Source organism: Falco peregrinus, chromosome 2 (assembly GCF_023634155.1).
Source record: "Falco peregrinus isolate bFalPer1 chromosome 2, bFalPer1.pri, whole genome shotgun sequence".
Lineage (NCBI taxonomy): Eukaryota > Metazoa > Chordata > Aves > Falconiformes > Falconidae > Falco > Falco peregrinus.
Window position 1 is genome coordinate 119561090 of NC_073722.1, and position 23716 is coordinate 119584805.

Here is a 23716-nt window from a genome sequence, read left to right on the forward strand (position 1 = left end):
GCGAAGCCGGGCATCCGCCCTGGCGGCAGGTCGGGGCTAGCCCTGAGGGGAGCCCGAGTGCCCTGAGGAGCGGCTGCTCGGCCCCGGCGGCAGCGCTGGGGGGCCGGGCAGCAGAGCGGCCACCCCCCTGGCCCCGCGGCTGCCGAGGTGCCGTCGGAGGGACGGTGCTGAGGGGCAGTGAAGTGACTCGGGGTGAAGGGAATGCCCGAGGGGACAGAGAGAGCCCGGGAGAGGCCCTGTGGCCTAAGGCTCCAGCCCTCTGGCAAAGGCTGGCCGCGGGGGGTGCCCCAGTCAAGGGGTGAGTGAGGGAGAAGGGTTGTCCCTCTGCCAGGGCTGTGCCTCTGCAAGGGGAGGGTGACACCTGCAGATCTCCCTCTGAAAAGCCGCTTTTGCCGTAGAGTAACCAACGGACTGGAAGTCTCGAAGGAGCCGTGAGGTGAACGCACGCGCTGGGTGCCAGATGCCCGGGAGGCCGTGGTGGGAACCAGAACACAAACATATCGAGCTGGTAATCTAATGAGAAATGTAAGCTGCTGCCGAGTCTGGAAGGGAAATCAGAGGTGTGAGGCAGAGATGGTCTGCTTCTGTGTACAGAGATTTGGGGTTTGTTTTCTGAATTCATAGTGGACTGGCTAAATCGAAAAGATGCATGCCCCTTAGTTTTAATTTCTTTCTTGTTCCTGTAGTTCAGTGTAGAGCTTGTATCATCCCAGGTTGGGATGCGACAGTTCCCCTGTGAGACTTTTTTTTACAAAACTGATGTTCATTAGTGTGCTGAACTACAGATGCTAAAGCCTGGCACAGTTGTTTGCAATTTTACGGCAATAAATTGTACAATGAAGTTGTGCTCTGCACTGTTTTCGCTGCAGATGCAGTTTTGGACAAGAACATAATGTTTTGGGAGTATACTCAATACTCCTTTGAGACAGTCTACTTTCACAGTGTGTGGATCCAGAGTGCAGGAGTTCTCCAAGTGCGATTTCAGCTCTTTTAAATGCCATGTCAATTTTAGTGAGAATAATGAGGGCCACAGAACTCCTTGTTTTCCTGAGCTTCTTGTTACTCGGAACAATTCTTTGGAATCAGTTAACCAAAAAACACCCCCACAACTCTAATACACTTGAGTGACACTGTAAGTGGTTTTGGTGTCTTAGAAAGAGATATTAAAATGGCAGGTGTGGGGGAATTTTATGGTGTAATTTAGAGACAGTATAAGGAAGGGGAAGAGGATAAATGTGTTACTGGAATTCTAATAACATAAGATCATGAATTGTGCTTAGTGCTGCACGAGCATCTTGTTAGTTCCTCTTTAGATTGTTCCACTCCCAATAAAATCTACTTAATTAGTAGAAGGTTTTAAGTAAAAGGTCAGAGTAAAGATACATCTTGAGCAGAGATCCGGAGTCTGGATTGTTTTGCCTCTGACACTGATTCCCTGTGGGTCTTGAACAAGCTACTAATAAAATCTGTTTTCACTCACAAGTATGCTGTGTATAGAACTTCTGGCAATGAGACGTGTGGTTATGGGGGCTGACAGACTGGACCTTTAACGTATTTGTACCTTTATTTCCTCCTTGGTAAATCTGATCTAACTGTTTACTTCAGAGTGATTTAGGGACCTAGTTGAGATTATGTGAAAAACATTATCAAAATGCATTATTACCAGGATGGTTGGAAGAGCAAAAATACCCTTGAATTGGACAATATTGCTATAGATTCAGAAATAGGGCAGGTATCCAGAGAGCACTTTCCTGTGTATTCTAGTAGTAGATGACAAAGGGAAACTCAAAAGGCAAATGCTGTGAAGTACTCATGAGGCACTAAACTGGTATGATTTTTGGGTCTGAGAACTTTGGTGTAAAGATCTGTTCTACAATAAAGTGCTCTGTCTTATGTTAAGTCCTCATCCTCTCTATTTTTTTAGTATTACAGAATGTGAACAAATGATGTAATGGCAAACAAGATAATATTACTTCTGAATCTTTATAGTAATGTAATATTATGGCATGGAAAGCTCAGATCAGTCAATTTTGGCTGCAGATTAGGATTACTTCCCATACTTGCTTCAATATAGCTATAAAAAGCACCTTGGGTGCTTTTTCTTCACATCCTTCTACTCCTTGGAATTGTTTCACTGTCTAATGCCTCCTATATCATTTTGGTGGGAAGTGAGTTTACAGAAATGAAACAGCTACTGCAAACCTATGCATATAGTCTGAAAATGCTTAATTTCATGCTCACCATGTCTTCAGCGCAAGGATATACAGTCTCCTCTTGGGACCACAACATATGGGCAGAGACATGGCTCAGTTTGCAGTAAGCTTCCGCCTCTGAATGGCTTGCAGTGCCCGACAGATCCAAGGGAACTATTTGACCTCCCTGCATGTGCCTTTCAGTCAGTCCTCATCAGTGTGCTGCTGCGGGTAGAGCAGACATGAAAATTTGAGTAGGACTACTGTAAAGCAGGTATTGTATACAAAAAAAAAATTTATTTGCCTTTTTTGTGTGTGTGTGTAATTAAGCTCTCTGGTGAGATGTTGAAGTTGCATTTTAATCAATATTTGATGAGTAGCATTTTTGAACAATAGTGCAAAATCATTTAAAAAATTAAATTGGTGAGAAAATTCTGTATTGTTTAGAAAAAGCAATTGCTGCATGTCTGATTCCCCCATCCCTCTGCACATTTCATGACATGCTAGGAATCTACCATATTTCTAATGTGTGTAGTAGTAAGAGGAATTAAAAGGGGAAGATTGATACAAAAGCTGTTTGAGTCTTAAAAATTAAAAGCAGTAGTTGAGTTGACCAACACCTCTACCAAAGCTGAAGGGAAGATAGCATTTCATTTTAGCTGAATAGTAGTACTTCCCAGGTCCTGTGTATTGTTTAATAAATTAGATGCACCTAATTCAATGTTTAATTATAAAAAATGAGATGTTATATTCCTCAAAAGAGAGATTCTGCCTTTTAGTAATAAACAGCATCTGCTTTGTTTTTCTCCAGACGGAAAGGTAATTGAACTGACAATTCCAAGCTGTCCTGAAAATGACAGATGACTGTATTGGGAGTAGGAAGAAAGCTGAATCCCTTTTGTACTCAAGAAAGGGGAGATGGCACACTATAGTTGGATCTGATTCCCTTTTACAGATTTCTTTTGGAGCTTAAGCTGCTCTGGGTGACCCCAGCCAACTCATTTTATTGTTTCATTTCTTAATGTCAGGAATGGCTATTACAGTTCCCAGGTAGAGCAGCATTTCCTACATAGTAATTCTTATAACAATCTTGTCCTTTCTTCTCTTTGTGACCATGCAAACACAATGTGGCATGGAAGAGAATTTGCTTTTATTACATTCTTCCTAGCTCACTCAGTTTTACTGTAAGACTCATGGGTGGTTTTGTTTTGCACTTTTTTTTGCTAGTTTTGAGGCTAAGCTAACTTTTCTTGTCTCCTGGTCTATAAAAGTCAGAACGGTCCCCATTTATCTCACATGGTGATTAAGCTGCCTCACAAGTGCTCTTGAGATATTTAATGAGGAAAATTGTGAAGCTGTTTTGGCAGATCAGCTGTTCTGTCTGGGTCACAAGCACCAACACTTATTTACTGCACTTGGACGGATTCTCAGAAACAGACAGTTGTGATAACATTTCAATATGTATGTGAGAAGGCCAGGGCAGAGCATTGGGAGGGTTTCTGAACAGGGAGAACTGGCTGATGGTTACAGCAAGGCTCAGAAGTCAACAACTATGAATTCTGTTCCCAATGCTGTTGGACATTGTGGCATTAGTTTATCGTATGACTTTGGACAAGTCCTCCATGCCTTTGTTTCCCCATTTGCAGAATATGGATATTTATATTGTGTATATGTGGATACATCTATTATATCTCTTTGATATTGTTGCCTTTATGTTGCGACGGAGGGAAGACACAGTCACTCAATATGAGTGATCAGCAGACTTCGTTTATTGTACCTTACAGTCACCTTTTATGCCTTGTTATAATTAGCTCATACATATTACAAAAGTTAAGCTCATTATTGGTTAGTTGCCTAAATACCAAGTCCGCCCCTAGTTTCTCTTCTGTAGTTATCTGTTCCCACCTGTAACGTTCTTTTCCCACTGCGATCTTCCTGTTATTGTGTAACAAGAACAGCCAAGGATAGTGTATTTTTGCTTTACTTCAGATAAGCTGAGAGCGATGTGCATTTTTGTCCAGCCAGCTGGACTACGTCTATGTGAGCCTTTTCAGCTAGCCAGTTATCCACACCTTTATCACTAACACAAAGCTGCAAAATAAAATGGAACCAAGCAGTCAATATACAGCAAAGTAGTTGCCCAATCCATTCATTATCCCATTCTATAAAGAATAGACACAGGGAACACATTTGGGCAGGGTTTTTTTTCCTTGGCTTTGGTGTCTGATTCTCTAATTAGTACTGTCAGACAATGTTTCAGATACAGGAATGTGGGGAAATCCTATGTCTAGACCAGAAACCTAGATCTTGACTTAAGGTTTTATAGAAACTCGAGTAAGACCAGTTAAGTCTTGTAGACTCCAATGGGCCAAGCTTGTTTGGTGACCATTTTAATACTTCATGATCAATGAAGGCAATTTGTTGCCTTTTCTATCTGTAAAGTAGTGTCTGTAGGTCTGTGGCCTGACTTTTAAGGTTAGCACCTAGATTCTAGGTTTTCTCAGGGTGTTTAGCATCTTCCTAGAGCAGGTCATGTTCATTGCTCTTTTGTTGCATCAGGCTTGTTTGGTGAAGCAACTTCTGCTCCAAGATAGGCTAAAATATTTAGCAAATGGAATAGTTTGGGATTTTATGGTTAACGTATGTGGCTTGATGATTACACTGAGGCCAGCGTGGGTTGATGTGAGAAGAAAAAGGCAAGGGTGATGTTCATGCAACAAAAATCAACAGCCCCATTCCCAGCATTTGCTCCTTGCTGTGCCTACATTCCTGGCATTCCCCTATTTGCCGCACCCACTTTATTCCTGTGCATTTCAGACAGAGGTATATAGCAAGTCAGTTCCCCTACAGCTGTCAGAACAGTCTTATGGCATTAAATTTTCAGCTTGCAAGAAAATTGATCAGGGCTATCTTGAGTTACCTTCGTCTATTCCACATTCCCCATAGCAGATTGTCTGAGTTGTTTTTTGTGGGAGGAAGCATTCTGTCTTGGTTCATACATCAGGCTGCTTAAATACAACTCAGATAACACACATAGTGTTATGCTGTGTGAACTGCAGCAATATATTGCAGAATCACAATGTGAAATTTTGAGCATCTTCAGATGTGTTGAGCCAGTCAGGGTTTTGCTTTAAAAAAAAAAAAATATTGCTACAATTCTTTGAAATCAGGAAACACGTCAGAGGAAGAAAGGTGCATATTAGCAGCATATTTTGTTACAATTATTGTGCCAGATGTCCTTTAAAAAAATAAAAATCATTGCAATGGACACAAAGTTCCTTAAATTGGCAGTTATGTATTGTAGTTTATGATCACGGATTCTCATGTCTGAGGAGAATGGGCTTAGGAACAAATGTGAAGGCTACAGAAAAGATGAAGTGAGACATCTTGGAGAGCTCTAGCAGGAAAGCTTCCTCTGCCTGCGGTTCAGCAGACTCGGAAGCTGAAGTACATGGAATGTAGGGTTAAACCACATCTTTGTAAAGAAATGGCTTACATTTCAGGTCAAGAAGGTGATCTCCCTGTGAAAAACCAGTGCTGATGAAGCAAGGACTTACTCAAGGCCAGAGGTTTCTTCTGTTAGAGCTGGGATATGATGTCAGATTCCAGCAACCACTAAGAATATTCCCACTTGTGCTCAAGGGAATTACACCCCACACCGCCCACCCCCCGTTTTATCGTTGATACTGACAGTATGTAAAGTACTCAGATGTTAGATTTTTCCTCTTGATTGATTAGAAGCCTTAAGGATTTTGGCCTCATGCAACTTTGCATCAAGTTAACATCTACAAATTAAGGATCACATTTGTTCTCCACTTAACCTTGGGTTTTTCTTGTTGCAGCCTCTGTTCCACCTGAGAGAGATGATCGCTTTCTGGGCTCTTTCTGTGTCTTGCACTATCACCAGAAAGATTCTGCTATAGTTAAATTTGTTCACAATGCATGCAGAACATAGAGACCACACTAGCTCATACTGTCATTACTATGTCAGTTCATAAGCTTTTAACTTGTGTTTGCCGAGAGAGAACAGATATGAATCAAAGCTAGAGCAAATATTTTCTGATTATGAATCCTCTCTAAGTTCAATAGCTCTCCCAATAGTTCCTAGTTGCTCTTTTGTTTGAGGCAGAGGCCCCTGGGCTCCAATTTAGGCTCTGAGCCTGGTTTTCAAAACCACCTTTGAAGCTGCGTGTGTTGATGCTCTCAGCAAGTGGGAGTGAGAGGTCACTTCTTTATTCCTTTGAATGAAAAGAAACAGTCTAGAATATCTTCCTGGTTAGCATTTAGTTTCTTGCATCAGCCCTACAAGGAAGTACGTTTACTGCATACAGTAGCACTAAGATGGTGGCAAAAATTAGGAACATGTACACAGTATCGCTTAATACATGCCAGCTGCTCATCTGGAGAAGCAGTATGTTATGACAACACATGCTAAGGTCATGCATTTGCTGTGACAACACTAGAAAAAGTTCATCTTTAGATGACATACAGTGGGAGTTCTGAGTGCTAATAATGTAAAAGTTTCCACAATAATTAAATTCCATTGCAAGGGAACAGATATTAATGGATCATAGTTTAAAGACTGTGTCAAGATAAGGCACATACATTCACTAACTTCCATTATTAATGTTACACTTCATGTCAGTGACAGGGTATTAATACAAACATTCCAAGCAGCAATTTTTAAACTTGAGTGGCTGCTTACACAAAAATACGGTTCTTAACAAATATTTCTCTGATCTATTGATAGCAAACCCCATACATTTATTTCCCCAGACTGCTCTAAAAAGTTTAAAAAGACATCCAAAAGAAATGTCAGACACCAAGATTTTTCTTACCCTTAGTAGTACTTAAAATACTCAGAGCTAATCTTAGATTGTATTTTATCACCCCAAACTGTCATAGAAAATTCAAGCTATTCCTAGACTACAAAAAACATTTGAAATTGATCCTCTAGCAAAACAATGTCTCTGTTGCCTTTTTGACCCTTGCTTACAGCTATGCCAGGTTTTCAACTTTTGCTGTAGTGAAGCTGCCCTGTATTTGCACATTTAGTTGTGTGTTTTTCTAAAGCATTAACTTGTTTGCAAGCTGGAGGAACATGCTACATTAATTGGTTTGCAAGCAAGTATATGTCAGCAAGTCCTTTATCAGGCATATCTTTCTATAAGGCTTTGATCTCTGCTATTTCTAAAATTTGATGCTTGTTTAATTTTCTAGGACTGCCCTTTTAAAGTCGGGCAGCTGCAGCCTCTTAAAGTAGCTATCATTCAACTGGCAGCTGTTATCCATATCTGGCTTTTCAAGTCCAGCTAAAAGTAGCTGCTACAACTTGTCTGAGATGATGTTATTTAACTTATAGGAGGCTTACAAAGAACTTCTAAATCCTCGTTTTGAGGTCGTACATGAAACCAGAGATTCTGTAAGCCTGTTCTAGGAACAGTACTTACTGGGGACTTGAGCCATCTTGGAATCTAGCTCAGATTTCATCAATCTTTGTGTCATCCTAGATGAATCACTTTTGCATCCTCAGAAAGAACATCTGAAACATTTGTAACATCCTCAAGTCCTATAGCTCCTTTCCTCCACCCTTTCCAATTTTTGAATTAAGTACTGGGAGAATTCACACCTTCCCCCAACACCCAGATCTGGGGAATAAGTTAAAACTCCTTAAATACAATGCTATTAGGATAAGAAAATGATCTTGCTAAGGTTTTAAACCACATATTTCATCCAAAAATAACCTCTCAGGAATCTTTATCAAGCTGCTTAAGCATTTAGAATGAGAATGTTAGTAGGCAATGTTTGCAGAACATGGTTTGTAAGCCAAATTGTATGAGGTAGCAGTATTTATTCTGATGGTATTCTGATCTTGGTATGGGTGAAACCGTGAGAGCCGCCTGCAGAGTACAGCCAGGGACATCAACTGGTGTGGTGGTTCATTTAAAAAAGAAAGTGGGTTTAATTGGAGGCTGCAAATGTGCATCTTTGTCATAAAACAAAATATCCATTATCTTTGCCTAAATTAGATACAGTCTTGGTGCAGAATAATCCTGCATTTATGTGAGCCCAGATGGGAACTCTGCAGTTTATGTCTTGATACTGTGGCACATGCTGTGCTTAGATTCCCCCTTTACAGTCTCAGCATCTTTTTGTGCATGGGGGAGTGGGGAATAACCTGTCTGGGGGCAAAAACAAAGGAACCCTGTAGCTGGCTCATCCTTTCATGGGAACCGGAGTACAGCTGTAGAAAGCCTCTGGTTCAGAAACTAGCTTTCCTCTATAGAGCTAGAAGCATTTTTTGTTCAGTGGCTTTGAGGAACTGAGGCCTGATGCTTACCTGAACAACTGTTTTACTGTATGTTGTAATTAAAGAGTATTTTCAAGCTAAAAGAATGCCAGAAGGGTCACACAGTTAAACACCTGTGCCGTCTGAATGTGGTCCTCCATGCATATTTTAATTGCTATGTGTGGTCACACTGCTGGTTTGTTTTTTTTTTTTTCCTACAGCATGAGTGCCTTAAGCTCGGAAGGGACAATAGTTGCCAAGTAATGACTCTACCAGGTGTATTCTTTGCTCTTAAGAGTCTGGCGAGCAGTTCTGCACCCCTCGGTGCCTGCTCACATGCTGTGTGGGCAAGCCTGGTGTGACCTGGCGTGGAGTTTTCCATGCTAGCCACAGGTTGCTTCTGATCTGACCTGTCCCTGCCAGCTCCGTGGGGCTGCCCTGTCTTACGTCCGAGCAGAGCACGGATAAATGAGGCAAACGCTTTGCACGAACCCCGAGTGTGCTCATGGCCGCCTCCCCCGGGGGTTAGTAGTCTGAATGCGGCACAGCCCCTACGATGCTCGGGAGGGCTCCGTACCTCGGCCGCTGCCTCTCCCCCCTCGCCTCTGCACAAATCCCGCGGCGAGGCGGTGCCCGGTGTCAGCCCCGGGAAACCGGCAACCCGGCCAGTCCCGGCCCGGCCCCCGCTGCTCCCTGCCGTGCGCATGCGCGGGGCGGGCCCGCCCTCCGCCCGGGGAAGGGAGCGCGCAGGAGCTTCTCCCGGGTGGGCGGGGCGCGGCCGCGAAGGGCGGCTGACAGGGCGGCTCTCGCGAGAGTTGCTGCGGGAACGGCGGCGGCGGAGCAGGCGGCGGAGCAGGCGGCGGGCGGGGGGGGGCCCGCGGGACGGGGCCGTAGCGGCAGCCGAGGCGGCGCTGGAGGGGCGGCCGGGCCGCGTGGGGCCGGGCAGGCGGCGAGGACCCTCGGGCGGGGCGGCGCCCCCCAGCGCTGCGCGGTGAGTCCGGGGGGTGTGTATGGAGGGCGGGCGGCGCGCCGCCGATTCCCCCCCCCCCCAGCCCCCGCCCCGGTGCGGCGCGGGGAAGGCCCTGCCCGCCGCGGGCCTTGCCGGGGTGGGGGGCGCACGCTGAGCCCCGGCGGCTGGCGTCCCCCGGCGGCGCGGCCTGGGCCCCTGGGGTGTTCCGCTTCTCCCCGCCGTGCTCCGCAGGGCTCGCCTCAGCGCGTCCGGGGCTACGGGCCTGGGCCCGGCCCCTTCTCGGGGGTGCGGGCGCGGCGGGGCCGGGCCGGGCCGCCCGCGGGCGGGGGTCGGAGCGCGGGCCCGGGCCGCACGGGCGTTATCGGCGAGGTGGGGCGGCCCAGCTCGCTGCACTCGGGTCCCCCAGGCGGGTGTTAGCTCGGGTGGCTTCCCTCTGCCCTGCGTCTGTGGTGTGGGCTGGCGCTGGTTCGCGGGGCTCGTTTTTGATATTCCCCGGAAGAGTTCCTTAACTCCAGGCCGCTTCCAGAGGTTAAAAGGTTGTGAATGCCCAGCAGGCAGGTTAACATCCATTTCTCCAGAGGCCTTTTGGGGTCCTGCTTCAAATGTGAGTTTCTCTGAGGGGGAAGGACCTCTTTCTCCTAGTGTCTTCTTTCTCCTCTGAACTTCCTCTTGAGAGATTCAGCGTTGGTTTTGTGGGTTAAGGTTTAGCTTGGCAATATAGTTTCAAATAATCTATAGGAGACGAGGATGCAGTCTTGTTAACTCCCACAACATCTGCCTGGTACATCTCTTTTATAACCTAAAGAGAAAAATACTCTGTAGCACAGTTAATAGCTGGGAGAGCAATTAATTGATAAATATAGTGTTTAGGGAAGGTAATTCCTTGTTTTAAATATTACTAAATGCCTGTTGTTAACAGCTGAAATTTGAAGGGTCACAGGTTGTTAATCTTCTTCAAACACAATGTTGTTTGTAGTCCATTTCTGTGCAAACTTTGAATATTGAGAACTTGTGCCAAAAAAACCCTTTCAATTATCATCTCTTAGGACGATTAAGTCATGTAGTGTTTTAAGTATTTCATAATACCAGGCAAGCTTGTAACATTTAAAGCTACTTTACACAGTTTAATAAGAAAAAAAAAGTGGCAATAATGACATTTTGGCAGAGGTGAAGTTTTCTGTTAACTGATAAAATCTGATAAGTGTTATCTGTGCTTTGTGCTGTAGCTTAGTTTTGTAAGTGATATCTTGAGTTGTCCTTTGGCAAGACATGCTTAAGGAAGTTGAAATCTATTAAGCTAGTAGATCATGAGTATTATTTATGATCCCGAATGTTCTGGTTTGTATATGTTGATGATTTAATTTATATATTACCGCATTTGTTTATTATGTTATACTTCCTTATTTGGCTAATTTGAATTAGTGCTCTGCCCTTACAATTTTTTTTCCTATTCTTTTGTCTAGAGCCCTGACACTTAACATTTCTGCATGTCTTCCAGATGATGTATCCACTCATTTTTCTTTCCACCACCCTCAGTAATGTTTTGTCCCGTAACAGCTGATGAAGCTTAGGATCCGATTTTTTGCAAAATCTTCCACTGAACATACCTTCTTTCTTCCCTTGCTTTGGCTTTTCTAAATCTGTTCTTCTATTCCTGCCCATAACACTTCCCAGAAGAGCAGTGAAACAGTGGAAAGAGAGCAATGAGGAAGGTCTCGCTTGCTAGAAAAAGTGCTGTTTTTAAAAGCAGTATAAAAAGCCTACCTTTGCCTCTGTGTTTTTTTAAATATCTGTTGAAAAGAATATGAGGGTTGTTTCCTGTTGGCTACAACAGGGAGGTTTGTATTTATAATTATTTATATTGCATTCTGAGCTGCAGCACTGTAGTGCTTAATAAGAATTTACTGTTATCTGCATCTGCTGCCTTTTCTTCCTCTTCCCCCACCCTCTTTTTTTTAAGAGCAAGAGAAGTATCTTGTCACAGTAAGGCAAGAGGTGAAAAACATATTTTGAGAAATCTTAGTCATTTCTCTAGTAAGATCCTGTGAAAATTCTTGTAATGTGTCTTCATTGTATTTGTATTTTGGCTGTTATTCATTTATACCTATCTTATTCCATTTGACATCTGTGGAGCTGGGGTATTTGTATTATTTCTTGTATTATGGAGCTACAGTATTTGCAACGTCCTGTTTCACTGCCTGGCTAAAGCAGATGCCTACAGCTGTGCTCTCAGTAGGCAGAGACCTAGCACAAGCTCCTTCCCCCGTAAGCCTTTTTTCCCCCCCTTGTTCTGCAGTTGGTTTGTTTGTATTTTAATAATTGTGTGACTGAATGTCTATGCGAACTTATTAAATAGATTAGTGAACAGCAAATGCTTTTTAAGTGATGGTAAGGGAATTGGTGTTCTAAGTTTACCTTTTCTGATATTTGCTGTGTAAGTATCTTGGTTTAATATTTTCAAAGCCTTTCCCTAAATTACATGTAACTTCGGTGCCTGAACTTTAGCTACACTTTTGCCTAAAGTCATGATGGTTCTATGCTGCAGTTGTTGTTAGTATTGTTACCTAGAAACATCACTCCTTCATATGCTGACAATATATACAATGGTGGTAGTAATATGAATGTATGTTTAAAGAAAATTGTGTGATGAGTCTCTTTCATCTTGAATTGTGCTGGAAAATTTCCCAGTGTTGCACTATTGCTAAGCTTGGGGAATGCCGGTATGGTTCTTGGAAATGCTGCATCAGTTTCTCAAAGAAAGTAGTGTATTAACTCCTTCAGGTAGGAAAAAATATATAATTCTCAGATACTAATGCGGTACTGGGTAGCAATACTTGTGTGCTGCAAAGACAGGAACATTTACCAATTGGCAGTAATTTCTTTCTTTAAATGTGTCTTAAGCCTGTAACATATTAAGTTGTGCAACTTTTACATTCTTAGGTTTGGAACTTAGGGTTTTCAAGCAGTGTTCCCTTAGCTGATGGTGTTTACATGCCCATATAATTATATGCATTTTCTAATGTAGCATTGTGCTGTTTGAAACACCAAAATGTTACTGCCAGTAATATTTATTTTTAAGAAGGAATGGAAACAGGTGATGTTTACCATTAAAGGTATAGGACATGTAGACAGTATGCTTGAACAAATTTTCCATTGCTTCATATGGAATCATTCACGTGGCTCTTGAATATTGCTATAATAGCAGAAAAATTTATAAATACCATCAGTTAAAAAAAACAGAGGCCGGGTTAGAAAGATGAGGAGATGGTGAACTGAACACAATAGAGGCGGCACAGGGAAAACGTTCAACGTTCCTGGCAAAGGAAGGTTATTGTTGTTGTTTGCATGTGTGGAAGACTGACATCAGAAAGCCAGATGCTTTTTCATCAGCATTGACACTAAAATTAAGTGTTCTAAAATCACCAATGTGTAGCTAAGATGACATGCTTTTTGGTTTTAGTGATATGTGTTGGTCAGAGCTTGTATCCAGTGTATTTATTGCCAGTGGTTGTGGTAGCACAGATTGTTCAGTTGTGATCTTCGTAGCTGTTGACAGCTTTGTCAGTCTTACTGACGTTTCAGTCAGTAATGCTGTGTAGGAGTACCAAAGAAAACCCCGAGCCCTGTCCACGTGAGGACTTCACTAAGCTGGTCTTCTTTTGATCAAGGTAAATCCTGTAAATAGCTCTTCTCATTCGGCCAGTTTCCTGTGATGGAATCTCCATTCTGGTGTTTGCCTCGAGCGTCATTATTCTTTACGGGGAGCCGAAGGTTGGGCAAACACGGAGCTCATGGAATATAAGCATGTTAATTGCTGAACTGCATTTATGTAAGGCAAGTTTTTCTCCAAAATGAGAAAATACTATTTGCCATCTGTTGCCTTTGCATGTGGCAGGGCTCTTTCTGGGCCATAACCGCAGAGACTGAATTAGCAGGTGCGTGGGTTCGCTGCTGTGTGTCAGATCTCTTCTCTCTTGAATTGTTATTGACAAGTACCAGCTTTCCGCTGGTTCCGCAGGGGGGTGTTGGTTTTTAACTGATAGACTGTCTTGACTTTTTTCTGATCCCTTACCTTCTCCGCTATCAAGTTGGATTAAATCCTTCCTATTCTAACCCAAGATCCAGATTTAAGCCTTTTCAGCGGTTTTGGTGTGTCTATGTATGCCTTGCCAGGTCTGATGTCGTTTCTTCTCTGGGCCCATAAAGATACGCAAACTTGCTGATTTTCATGCTGTGCTTAGGAAGATGTATTTTTTTGTGTGTTCTGCTGCTGGAGATGCTGGAATTTCAGGATGGTTGCTTTTATGTTAGCGTGAGCTCAAACTTTCGTCTCAGTGTAATGCTATTTTCGGACGCTTTGTGCTCAGCATTCCAAGAAAGTTCTGTTACAGAGGACCCGCAGAAGCGTCCTCTGCCTCGTCTGGCTTAACCGTGGATGGGAGCTGCGGGAGCGGAGAGCCCCGAGCGCCGGGGCGGGCTGCGCCCCCTTCCCCGCGCCGCCTGTGGCCGGGAGGGCCGGTGCTGCCGGCGCTTCGCCCCGCGGCCCGGCCCCGCTGCCGTCCGCCCGTACCCGCCCGGTGCGGTGCCCGGGGTCCGCCCGGCTGGATCGGCTTCCCGCAGGGGCGGGAGCGGGAGGCCGTGCCCTCCCGGGCTGCGGCGCCGCGGGGCCTCCGCCCGGCTCCGCCGCGGGCAGCGGGGCGCGGGGCCGGCGGGCTGCGGCGGGGCGGGCGGCTCCTCCCGCCCCCGGGGCCGGCGGGGCGCCCATTGGCCGCGGGCCGTGTCACTCGGGCGGGACGGGCCTGGGCGAGCGGCGGCGGGAGGAAGCGGCGGCCGCGCCGCGCCGGGCGGAGGGAGCGGCCCTGGGCGCGGCCCCGGCCATCGATCCGTGCCACTTCCCCTAATGGCCCGTCTCTTCCTCCTCCTCCCCCTCCCCTAGGGCGGATCGTCCCCCGGCCTCCCTGTATGTGAGAGACGGGGCCGGCGCCTCGGACGGAGCCGGGCCGCGGCAGGGCTGAGCCGGGCCGCCGCGGGACGAGCCTCCGGAGGCTTCGGGAGCGCTTCCTTCCCAGCGCCCGACCGCCGAGCGGCAGCCCCAGCATGGAAGCCATCGCCAAGTACGACTTCAAAGCCACCGCGGATGACGAGCTGAGCTTCAAACGGGGGGATATCCTTAAGGTAAGCGGGCTCGGCAGTTCCCTCTCTCGCCCCGGGCTCTTCAGCTTCTCTCTGAGCCTCTTCCTGCCCGTCGGACCCGACCCTCTTTGAGTCCCCAGAGAACGCCATCTCCTTTTAACAGGGTACCTCATGACCTCCTCGATTCCAGCCTGACCTTTTTAAGAGCAGGAGAGGCTGTTTTGCTTCTGTGTTAAGCATGCGTCCCAAAGTCCATCGTTCGTCTCTTGTGAGATTGGAATATTTGAAAACTTTGCTGTAAACATGCTAACAAATAAGCAGAAGTATAAGATAATCTCTACACTGAATTCCCTTCTATGAGAGGAAACCCTGAAAGTAATCAAGATCAATTTGGTATTCCTTTCCTTTGCCTCCTGCCAAGGATTCCAATATCAAAGAACAATGATTAGATTATTTCTCAGTAGATAATCTTTTAGCATCAGGCTGTCAAATATTGGTGCTGAGTTTTATCTTCAGTTGTGATGAACTCGAGTGATAAACTTGTGGCTGAATATTTAATGGATCTGTGCAGATCTAAGTGTATGTTGGAGTGCATTACAGGAATTTAGTTTGAGGGTTCTTTCAATATATCAAAGGCTTTTTAGGCTTCATCTTGGCTGTAGTAAAGGAATCTGAAAAATATTTGCATTTCTAAAACTTCACTTAAAAAAAACTGGATGCACAGAACAAGACAAAAATTTTATTTCAAGAGGGCAGTAAAATATAAAAATCCATAGTGATTTGGCCATAGTGAAGCTCTGAGCTTTGTTGTTTCCAAGTAATAAGAGCTGTATTGTAGAATGTCTTATTGGAGTTTCACTCAGTGTTTCTCCATAAATGTGTAAGATGTGCTTTACCTTCCTAGTGTGATGTATTTAATACTAAAGTATTTTAAGCTGCTGCTTTCTAAAATGCTTCGAGTAGAAACTGTTTTGAGAGGTGCCTGTCCTGCAGATGTAAGGCTGTAACTTTGTGTATGCTGACAAATAAAATCCTGCAGACCTCAATGGGATTACTCATCTGCTCAAAATTTTTGCTAGGCAAGGGCTTGATTTTAACTACTATTTTAAGATAAGTTGGAAAAAACAACCTCTATGTGTAAACTTAGTATGTGGGTTTCTATAGCTGATACTTCAGTAACATAACTGTGACTTTGTTAAAAGTGCAGTAATGCTGTGTGGCCATCAACAGATAAAGGTTGCAACAATGTATCCTGCTCTGAGATTGTTAACTTTATAATCGCATCTGTATATACCCTACACATCCCTGGCCCGTAACTGGCCTAAAAATGCATTAGACACGTACACCTCTATTCCAGTGTTTATGTAAATTACCAGGATATTTCCTTTTGCTGTCTTTAAACATTAGAGACTGTCAGAATCTTAGAAGTCTTCTGTGGTAACCTGGCATTTATTTTTCTTGACCTGAGCTGTATTCTTCAATTTTGGGCTACCTGCTAGCCACCCTCAGCTTTTATAGTATATTTGAAGTAGAGCACAGCTGAAGTCAGCTTGTAGAAAATGCTGAACAGGAAGGAAAAATTAAGTATAATTAAATATAGTTTATTTTAAAGTGTATTCTTAATTATTTTCATCTAACTTGGTATAGAAGTTTGCTGAAGTACATGAAAAAATGTCTTGTAAAATTTGCATTTGTTTAAAAGTATTTTCTTCTCTAAGAATTAAAGGAAAAATAACTGGGTTTAGACTCTTGAAAGTTTAGTCTGTGTTAAAACTCTTACAACTGCACACAGTGGCTGATAGTAAGATGTTCTTGAGTCCTAGCCGCTTAATGTCATCCTATATATACACATTTTGTATGAATACAAGAATAGAAACTTGGTGGTATGTATGCCATTACACTACGTTAATAACTGTATTTTTCCGGGAATACAGGGAGGAATTTTCATACTGTACACAAAACCTAGGCTGACACTTCCTCAAAGCGTTGATTAACAGTTCTTCAAACCGTCTTTCATTTCAGCTCATATTCTGAAAATGCGTACAAATTTTACATACTTGCCTCATAGATGAGTAAACTGAGTCATGGAAATGGTAGATTGCTCAAGTTTATCACTAAGGCTAGGGAAACTCCAAGAGTTTCAGGAATCCTTCTGCACGTAATTGAGATGAGTTCAGTGCAGCATAAGGTTCACTGTCTAAAAGTGGCAACTTTCAGACAAATAAGCCAAAACCAATTAGAATTGTTACACTTCACTTTACTCAAACTGACAAACTTCTGTGGTGCTTTGTCATTTTGAAAGCCTGGTTCACTTCAAATGTGTTTCAGGTTGTGGAAATTTATTTCCACCAGAAGTGCCAGATCTGTTTTGTTAGTACTTTGCTCATGACTGAGAAATCTCGGGGTATCCCATTCATGGGCCTCACGTGATCAGTCTTATTAATCAGGTCAATCCCGCTGCCCTTGAATGAATCTGGAAGAAAAAATAAACTTGTAACATGTTGAATGCATCTGCATGCTTCACTCCTTCAGTATCCCACGCTGAGGTGTACATGTAACTTGACATGTAGTGAAGACTTTAAACAGAGCTACCAGACACCTGTCTTGATGGACCTCCAAGTTAAGTCAAGTTAGTTTGATGGCATGTATGATGCCAGTAAAGGATTGTTTTGTAGCAAAACATTATGCCTTGGCCACACTAAGGAGAGAACAAAATCTCTAATGCTTTAATTCCCACTCCTTGGAAATTTGTGTTTCTCTTTGTGGCGAGAGAAGGCAAAGATGCACACTATCTGACTGCCTCTGATTTCAGCAGATAACTTGCCTATGATGTCATGGTGCCATTACTGCTGCATACCCACATATTCGGGACTCGACTGAATAGGATTTGAACTGTAGCCATTAAGCTGGTTGTTAGTAATCTTATGGCTGGTTTCCAAAAATGAGTGAAGATAGCTGACCTTTGGCTTGCAATTGTAAAACAGCTGAGTGAAGAGGAAAAGTGCTTGGCCTTCTCTTTTTGTGGGCACTATATGGTAAAAGCTGCTTCTATGATTTTCATAATGCTGGCAGTACGCTGGATCCCCTTTCATGTCGTGATTCTATAGCAGTTTGTGGTATCGCCCATTCATGAGCTGCAAAGTGACAACTTGCTTTAAACTTTTAAAATACACTTAATACTTCTTGCCAAGCCTTTTCCAGAGAAAGGAAAGGTTGCTGTGTCCTTCTGTGTCTTCCGGTTACAGTACAGTGCTGCAGCTCTCAACTGGTGGTTGCTTCACAAAAATTTGTTGTGACTGGGCATACTGTTAGGGGTATGAGGATAGCCTGTCCTGTTACTTGAAAAAGTAAAAAAAAAAAAAAAAAAAAAAGAAAAACACCAAAAAACCCAACAAAAAAACCAAGCGATTCCTCCTTGAAATTTTGATTTACTGTTTTTCACTTTGAGTAGTTGATGGTTGCCATGATGATTTTTCAGTCTTTTTTTCCCCTTTCACTTGCTGTATTTATTGAAGTTGGGAGTAGTTGACTCCAGTCTCTGTATTTGTTAGTCAGGTTTTATGTCCCCAAAAACTATTGTATTTCTAGCAGCTTCTGGTTTTGTTGGCCTTTTGCTATCTGGCAAGTATCCAGACCTAAAGTGTGCTAATACTTGCTGGTGGTTTGGCAGGAGCTGGGGGTGAAGGAGAGAGGAGAGACAAAAAAATCGTTCTTTCTCTCATCTCATCATTATTTCTTTTCTCTATTCCTCCTACACCTAATCTGAAGTGTACAGTTAATACTGTGGTGCTCTAATAACCCTTTCTGCATGGTTAATACAGAAGCACTAAACATATTCATGAATATCTTGAATGTTAGAATTGTGGGTTTTTTGAAAACTACAGACCACTGCTCCATTTCCTCTTTTTCCTTCTTCTGTTGCAGGGTTGGGGCATATCTGGCAAGTGATCTTCTGAAGAGCTGAATAAGTTCCTAATTCCAGTAGTTGACAGCATAATTAATTCAGGGGCACCTACAGATAGTTTTTGAGTAAAATTATTCAGATGGTGTTTTAAATAGAGGGCTGTTGTTTTTAATTTGAAGGTTTTCGCTTGTGTGTTTCACAGAAACCAGCTTCCTTGTATGCTAGAGGAAGGATTTCCTTGATAGGATTTTGATCACCTGACATTTTCGTTCAGCAAAATCAAGATTTTTCTTCCTACTATGATCGTACACTTGACAGTCACGGCAGGTTCTGTTCACGTGATTGTTTGCTACCAGACTTATTTTCTTTCTGTCAGCCTTTAAGAGGATTGAGTGTTTGCAAACAGTTGATGCTGAGATGGCATTTTCAGTTCCTGCATGAAAACCATTTTTCTGTGTCTGGATACAGTGAAACAGTTTTGCATAGAGGGAGGAGTATGATAAAAATTGGGAGCGTGGTCTCCCTTCTCTTCTTCCTCCTCCCTTGTCTTTGAATTCATCTGCATTGGCTTCTGCGTCGTGGTGTCTGTACTAGAGAACAGAAATTCACAGCTCGCAAAGACTTTTCCTGTGTGAAATCATCTTCACTCATCCTTTTTCTCCCTTCCTTACACACCACCTTCATCTTCCCTCATATTTTTTTAAGGAGGTGGACTCAGTGAGGTCTTGATGATCTTAGTGTGAGAGAAACATTTTTCTGAATTAATGATTCGGACACATGGCAAGCGCTGCATGCTTTATAGTGAAATAGGCCAAGTATTAAAACGGGTTCCCCAGAGAAGCTGTGGAATCCCCATCCTTGGAGATACGCAGACAAGTCCCCAAGCATTCTGATCTAATTAGACTTGTTTGCAGCAGGAGGATGGGTTGAGTGACTTCCAGAGGCCCTTTCAACCTATGTTATTCCATGACTTAGCTGTGAGTGGCAACTCTGTTCTATGGGAGGGTTGATTTGTAAAGGTGCACTTACGTCATTTTCCAGCCTTGAATGAAGATATTTGTCATCAATATGTGATCGATATTGCAGTCTAAGAAAACATCAGAAAATTACAGAGACTCATAAACTCTTATGGCAAGTACAGTTATTTTAAAGGTAGTTGATTTGGCATCCTGGCAGTGGAGATCAGTGTTACAAGGAGTTGCTGCTGTAAGAGGTTGCATTCTTCTAATCTACCCAACTATTCAGTGCCTGTGTTTTTGGTATGAACTTCACAAATACTGTTCCTCTTAAGTATGATACTAATCTGAAGATGGGATGTGTTTTATTAGCTGACTTCTCTAGGCATGGCGGGGGGAAGTGTTGTGGGAAGGAACTACCTAACCTCTGCAAGGTGTGTGTGCCCCAAAAAGAGAACACTCGTGTTCTGTTTTTGTCAAAGAGCTTGGACCTCCTTGGAGCAAGATTGCATTGCTGAAGGTGTCTCTGTGCAGAAGACCTAAATATGGAATATTCCAGACTGAAGGTGTAAAGTAGTCTTCACAAGCAAGAGTAAACACATTCCTCCTTGAAAATGCCGTCTTTGTTTTTATTTAGTAGCTGTTTGTGATGATTATTTAAACTTGTCACTGAGAGCAAAGAAAAATTAGCTCATGAGCTGTGTGCTACCTGAAGCCTGCTGGAGTTATGAATATCAAACAAGACACTGATTAAAGCTAGTGGTGTGGTCAGCTCAGCTAATTTTATTATATTGACTTTACATGTGTTCCATTCTGTTATAACGAGGGGAGATTATGCTAATTTGAAGCTCCAGCTGCCTTTTGCCAATTTAGTGGAAATGCTATTGTTACAGCTTCTCTGCGAGGTCCAGCTTTTGATAGGACTGGTGTGACAGACTTGTGAAAAGCATTAGCAAAGACACATCAGCAAATCAAATTTTGGCTTGTTAAATTACTTATCTGCTTTGTTCAACATGCGTGTCAAACTGCAACCAATATGATGTGCTTTTTGTTTTTATTTACTGCCAACACAAAAATTTCATGTTTCCTCTTTGGTTCAGTGACATTTCTGTCATGATAACTACATGATGAGGGAATGTCTGAGAATTTCAGTTCAGTAAAATCTGTTATTTTGAGGGACATCTCAGGTGTTAAACAGACTAACTTTGATTTAGTTGGGTTTTTTAAAGTGAAAATGGTAAAAGTTTGATCACGGTTGGGGGAAGAAAGAGAGATTATGATTTATAGTAGCATGTATGAAAGATTGAGTGTCATAAATATAGTATTCATAGTTTTCCAGTCTCTGTGCAGAGCCCTGCTAACTGGGGGAGGAGAAAGAATCCTGTTTGTAGTGAAATTCAGACTTTTCTGATTTCTCACTATAATCAATAAAGATCCAACTAAGCGAGGGGAGATAAGGAATCCAATTTGTCTGTGTACAGCTCAGCCTAACCTAAGCAGTGAACTGTATGACCCCTTGGTAAAATCCCTTGTGATTTAAAGTTGCCAGTGGCTATATACCAGAAATCAATAACTAAAGCCTAAACCTCAGGAAAAAATGCGCTGGGCAGAACTAATTCTATGTCTTTGAAAACGAAAGAAAATTAAACATCAGTCCCCTAACAACACTGGAACCAAAAATGTCATAAACTCACATTGAGCAAAAAGGAAATGTAATTTACAAAACCTGATGAATTTTACAATATTAGTCTAAACCGGAAGAACTACGAAAGATAACATTAGGACATGTTCACAATTGCTCTGAGACTCAACTGTTGTGTTAATTTAAGGCTCTTATACCGATGATGCCAGGTTTCTATACTTAACTTGCTTGGTTACCTCTAAATCAAAACTTTTGCTGAATTTTTAATAATGTTATTTATTTATATCTTGAAAGGTTTGAAAAATCAAAGCTAGTTCTAGAACCATAACAACAAACAACTTTAAAACATCCAAACACACACCCCTATCCACCCCCCCCACCCCCCCCCCCAAAAAGGAAAAAAAAAAAAAAAAAAGGCACATTTAAAGCCAGTCATGTAATGGGAATCAGCGAAGGATATCTATAAAAAAACATACATGAACTAGTTGAGATTAGTTTTGTTTGTGTTTTTCCTGTGTGACTGTGTATGTAGTATCACATTTCTTCTGGGCTGTGGTGTTGAGTTGCAAAATGTCCTTTCCAGGTGTGACAGCAGAGTGTCGTTAAAGCAGTAAGCAGAACAGCTGCACCTCTCTGCGCAGAGGTTTATGGGTATGTCTGCACTATGTAGTCAAGAGATGGGACTGTATCTTCTGTAGCTATATGCAAGCTAACTTTCAGGTAGTTGAAGTAACGATAACCACATTATGGGATTCAACATGATTCACAAAACTTAGACAGGACTCTGAATGAATACCTACCCCGTGCTTAGTTCAGGGTGCCCGAGCTAGGTACTCTGGAGGTCTTAATTAGCAAGATGCTGGCAACAGATAAGCCTATTTCCCTTCTTCCCTGCTGCCCTCACTCCCTTCTTTCAGTGCTGGTGGGATAGGTGCCAGCTGGAGAGATGAAGCTGTGACTTGTGAATGTAACGTTCAAGTAGAAAAATGACCAGGGAAATGCATTTGCTCTTCCTCTGATTGACTTAGAAACAGAGCTTTTGTGTAGTAATCCATTTCACTGGGTCACTAGTGAAAAAGAGGTGGTAGGTCTCAATGTTTTGTTACTTTACTTGCTTTATTTAGCATTTTGTTAGGAAAGCTGCCTTTGATTTCTGTAATTTCCAGTTTTCTCTGAAAATTCTGTTACATTCAAAATGCAAATGAGTAGGTGACTTGTATGCACTCTGCATTTCTACGCTGATCGGCAAACTGATACTGCAGTAGTTTAATACAAGAGTTCTTATCTGCAGCTTGATCCCACTGCTGTTCTTGCTCCGTCATTTCCTTTGCTCAGCCCTGCAGTGGCAGTTCTTGTTATCTCCCAAGCTGGGCAAACATCAGTGACTAGAACGTACACAAGGAAGTAAAAATGTGGGGTTTAGATGCTTTGGGTCTTGGGAAAGAAAACAGGGTAGGAGAATACTGTCTGTGATTTGGGGGGGTGAGGGAGGCGCCACGTTAGCTGCAGCGTGGGGAAGGCTGTATTTCCTTCAAAGATCTGTATCTTTCTCAGATGGAACGGCAGCATTGTCCATGTCAATCTGTCAAGCTTCAGGCTGCACTTTGTTTGTCACATTCTAGGCTCATGCCCTGTTGCAAAGTATTTAAAGCGCTGTTCATGAGTGGCACATGCCTTCAACTTTGAAGTCAATCTTGTAACACCTCATAAGAGTAGGTGTTCAAATGGAGTGGAAGAACGGTTGTGAAGCAGACTGTCTGCGGTGAACTGAACTTGTTCCCATGTCTGATATGCATGATTGGTGCCACCATCTGACAACTCAAGTGAGAATTGGTTTAACAAACTTAAGAGTGTGTTTTTTCATGGTGACATGTGCTGAACACATGGGGTTGTACAGCTGAGCTCTAATAGAGCAAAAAGTGAACTGGCAGTCTCCAAAACTGCTCATGATAATTATTTTTAGGCTATTTATTATATTCCTGAAACCCAGATGCTACTCTACAATACTTCCTGATTAGTTACTAGATGCATCTGAAATTTGCATTTTAAATGGTTGTGTTCATAATTTTCTTCAGCCTGTATTTCTCTCTTTAGTAAAAGAATAGCGTTTTTCTATGGATACTAAATAAAAGCCCGTGTAAAAAAATGTCTTAAATGTCTTGAAGAGCCTAAAAGGCTTTTTTCCCCCTCAAGGAATGTTTGCTCACTTGAGTTTCTGTACCTGATCTTGAATCCTATTGTCTCCAATTGTTTGAGGTTGTGAAAACAAGTAGACGGTCCTGTTATTGAAGATTCATCAAATCAGGGTTTTTTTGATCCCATGGGGACAGGTCAGCATGGTGACTGGAATAAGGCGAAAGTTAGGACAGCTATTTTTGTCTAGGAAGTAGATTGTCAGCCTCTGTAGAGTAATTTATAATTGTGATGTTCAAACATTACTGACCTTTATAAATAAAATATAGAAAGAGAAAACAGAGTAAATTTATTCTGTTTGTACCTGCTGAATTTAGCTTCTTTGCATGCATTCATGTCAGCATGCACGCTTTGTCGTGAGCTGTGTGTTGGCTCCACTGCAGCTGGACCTCATGCAGAGAGCAGAAAGCCTTTTTTTCAGTTCAGCTGAACTGTAA

General features: G+C 42.8%; 1 protein-coding gene across 3 annotated transcripts in view; it reads left to right on the top strand.

Annotated features, from left to right (window-relative positions):
- The first annotated feature begins 158 nt into the window (after positions 1-158).
- Positions 159-23716, top strand: part of GRB2 (growth factor receptor bound protein 2) — a 61925-nt gene continuing 38367 nt past the window's right edge. Inside the window, exons 1-3 of one of the 3 annotated variants that reach the window (XM_027795606.2) lie at positions 159-298; positions 399-525; positions 14388-14626. In XM_027795606.2, the coding sequence (XP_027651407.1) occupies positions 14549-14626 (78 nt within the window). In that variant the 5' untranslated portion in view covers positions 159-298; positions 399-525; positions 14388-14548. Of the gene's footprint in view, positions 299-398; positions 526-9311; positions 9473-14387; positions 14627-23716 lie in introns of those variants that run through there. The other 2 variants (XM_013304228.3, XM_055797359.1) reach the window with 2 other exon arrangements.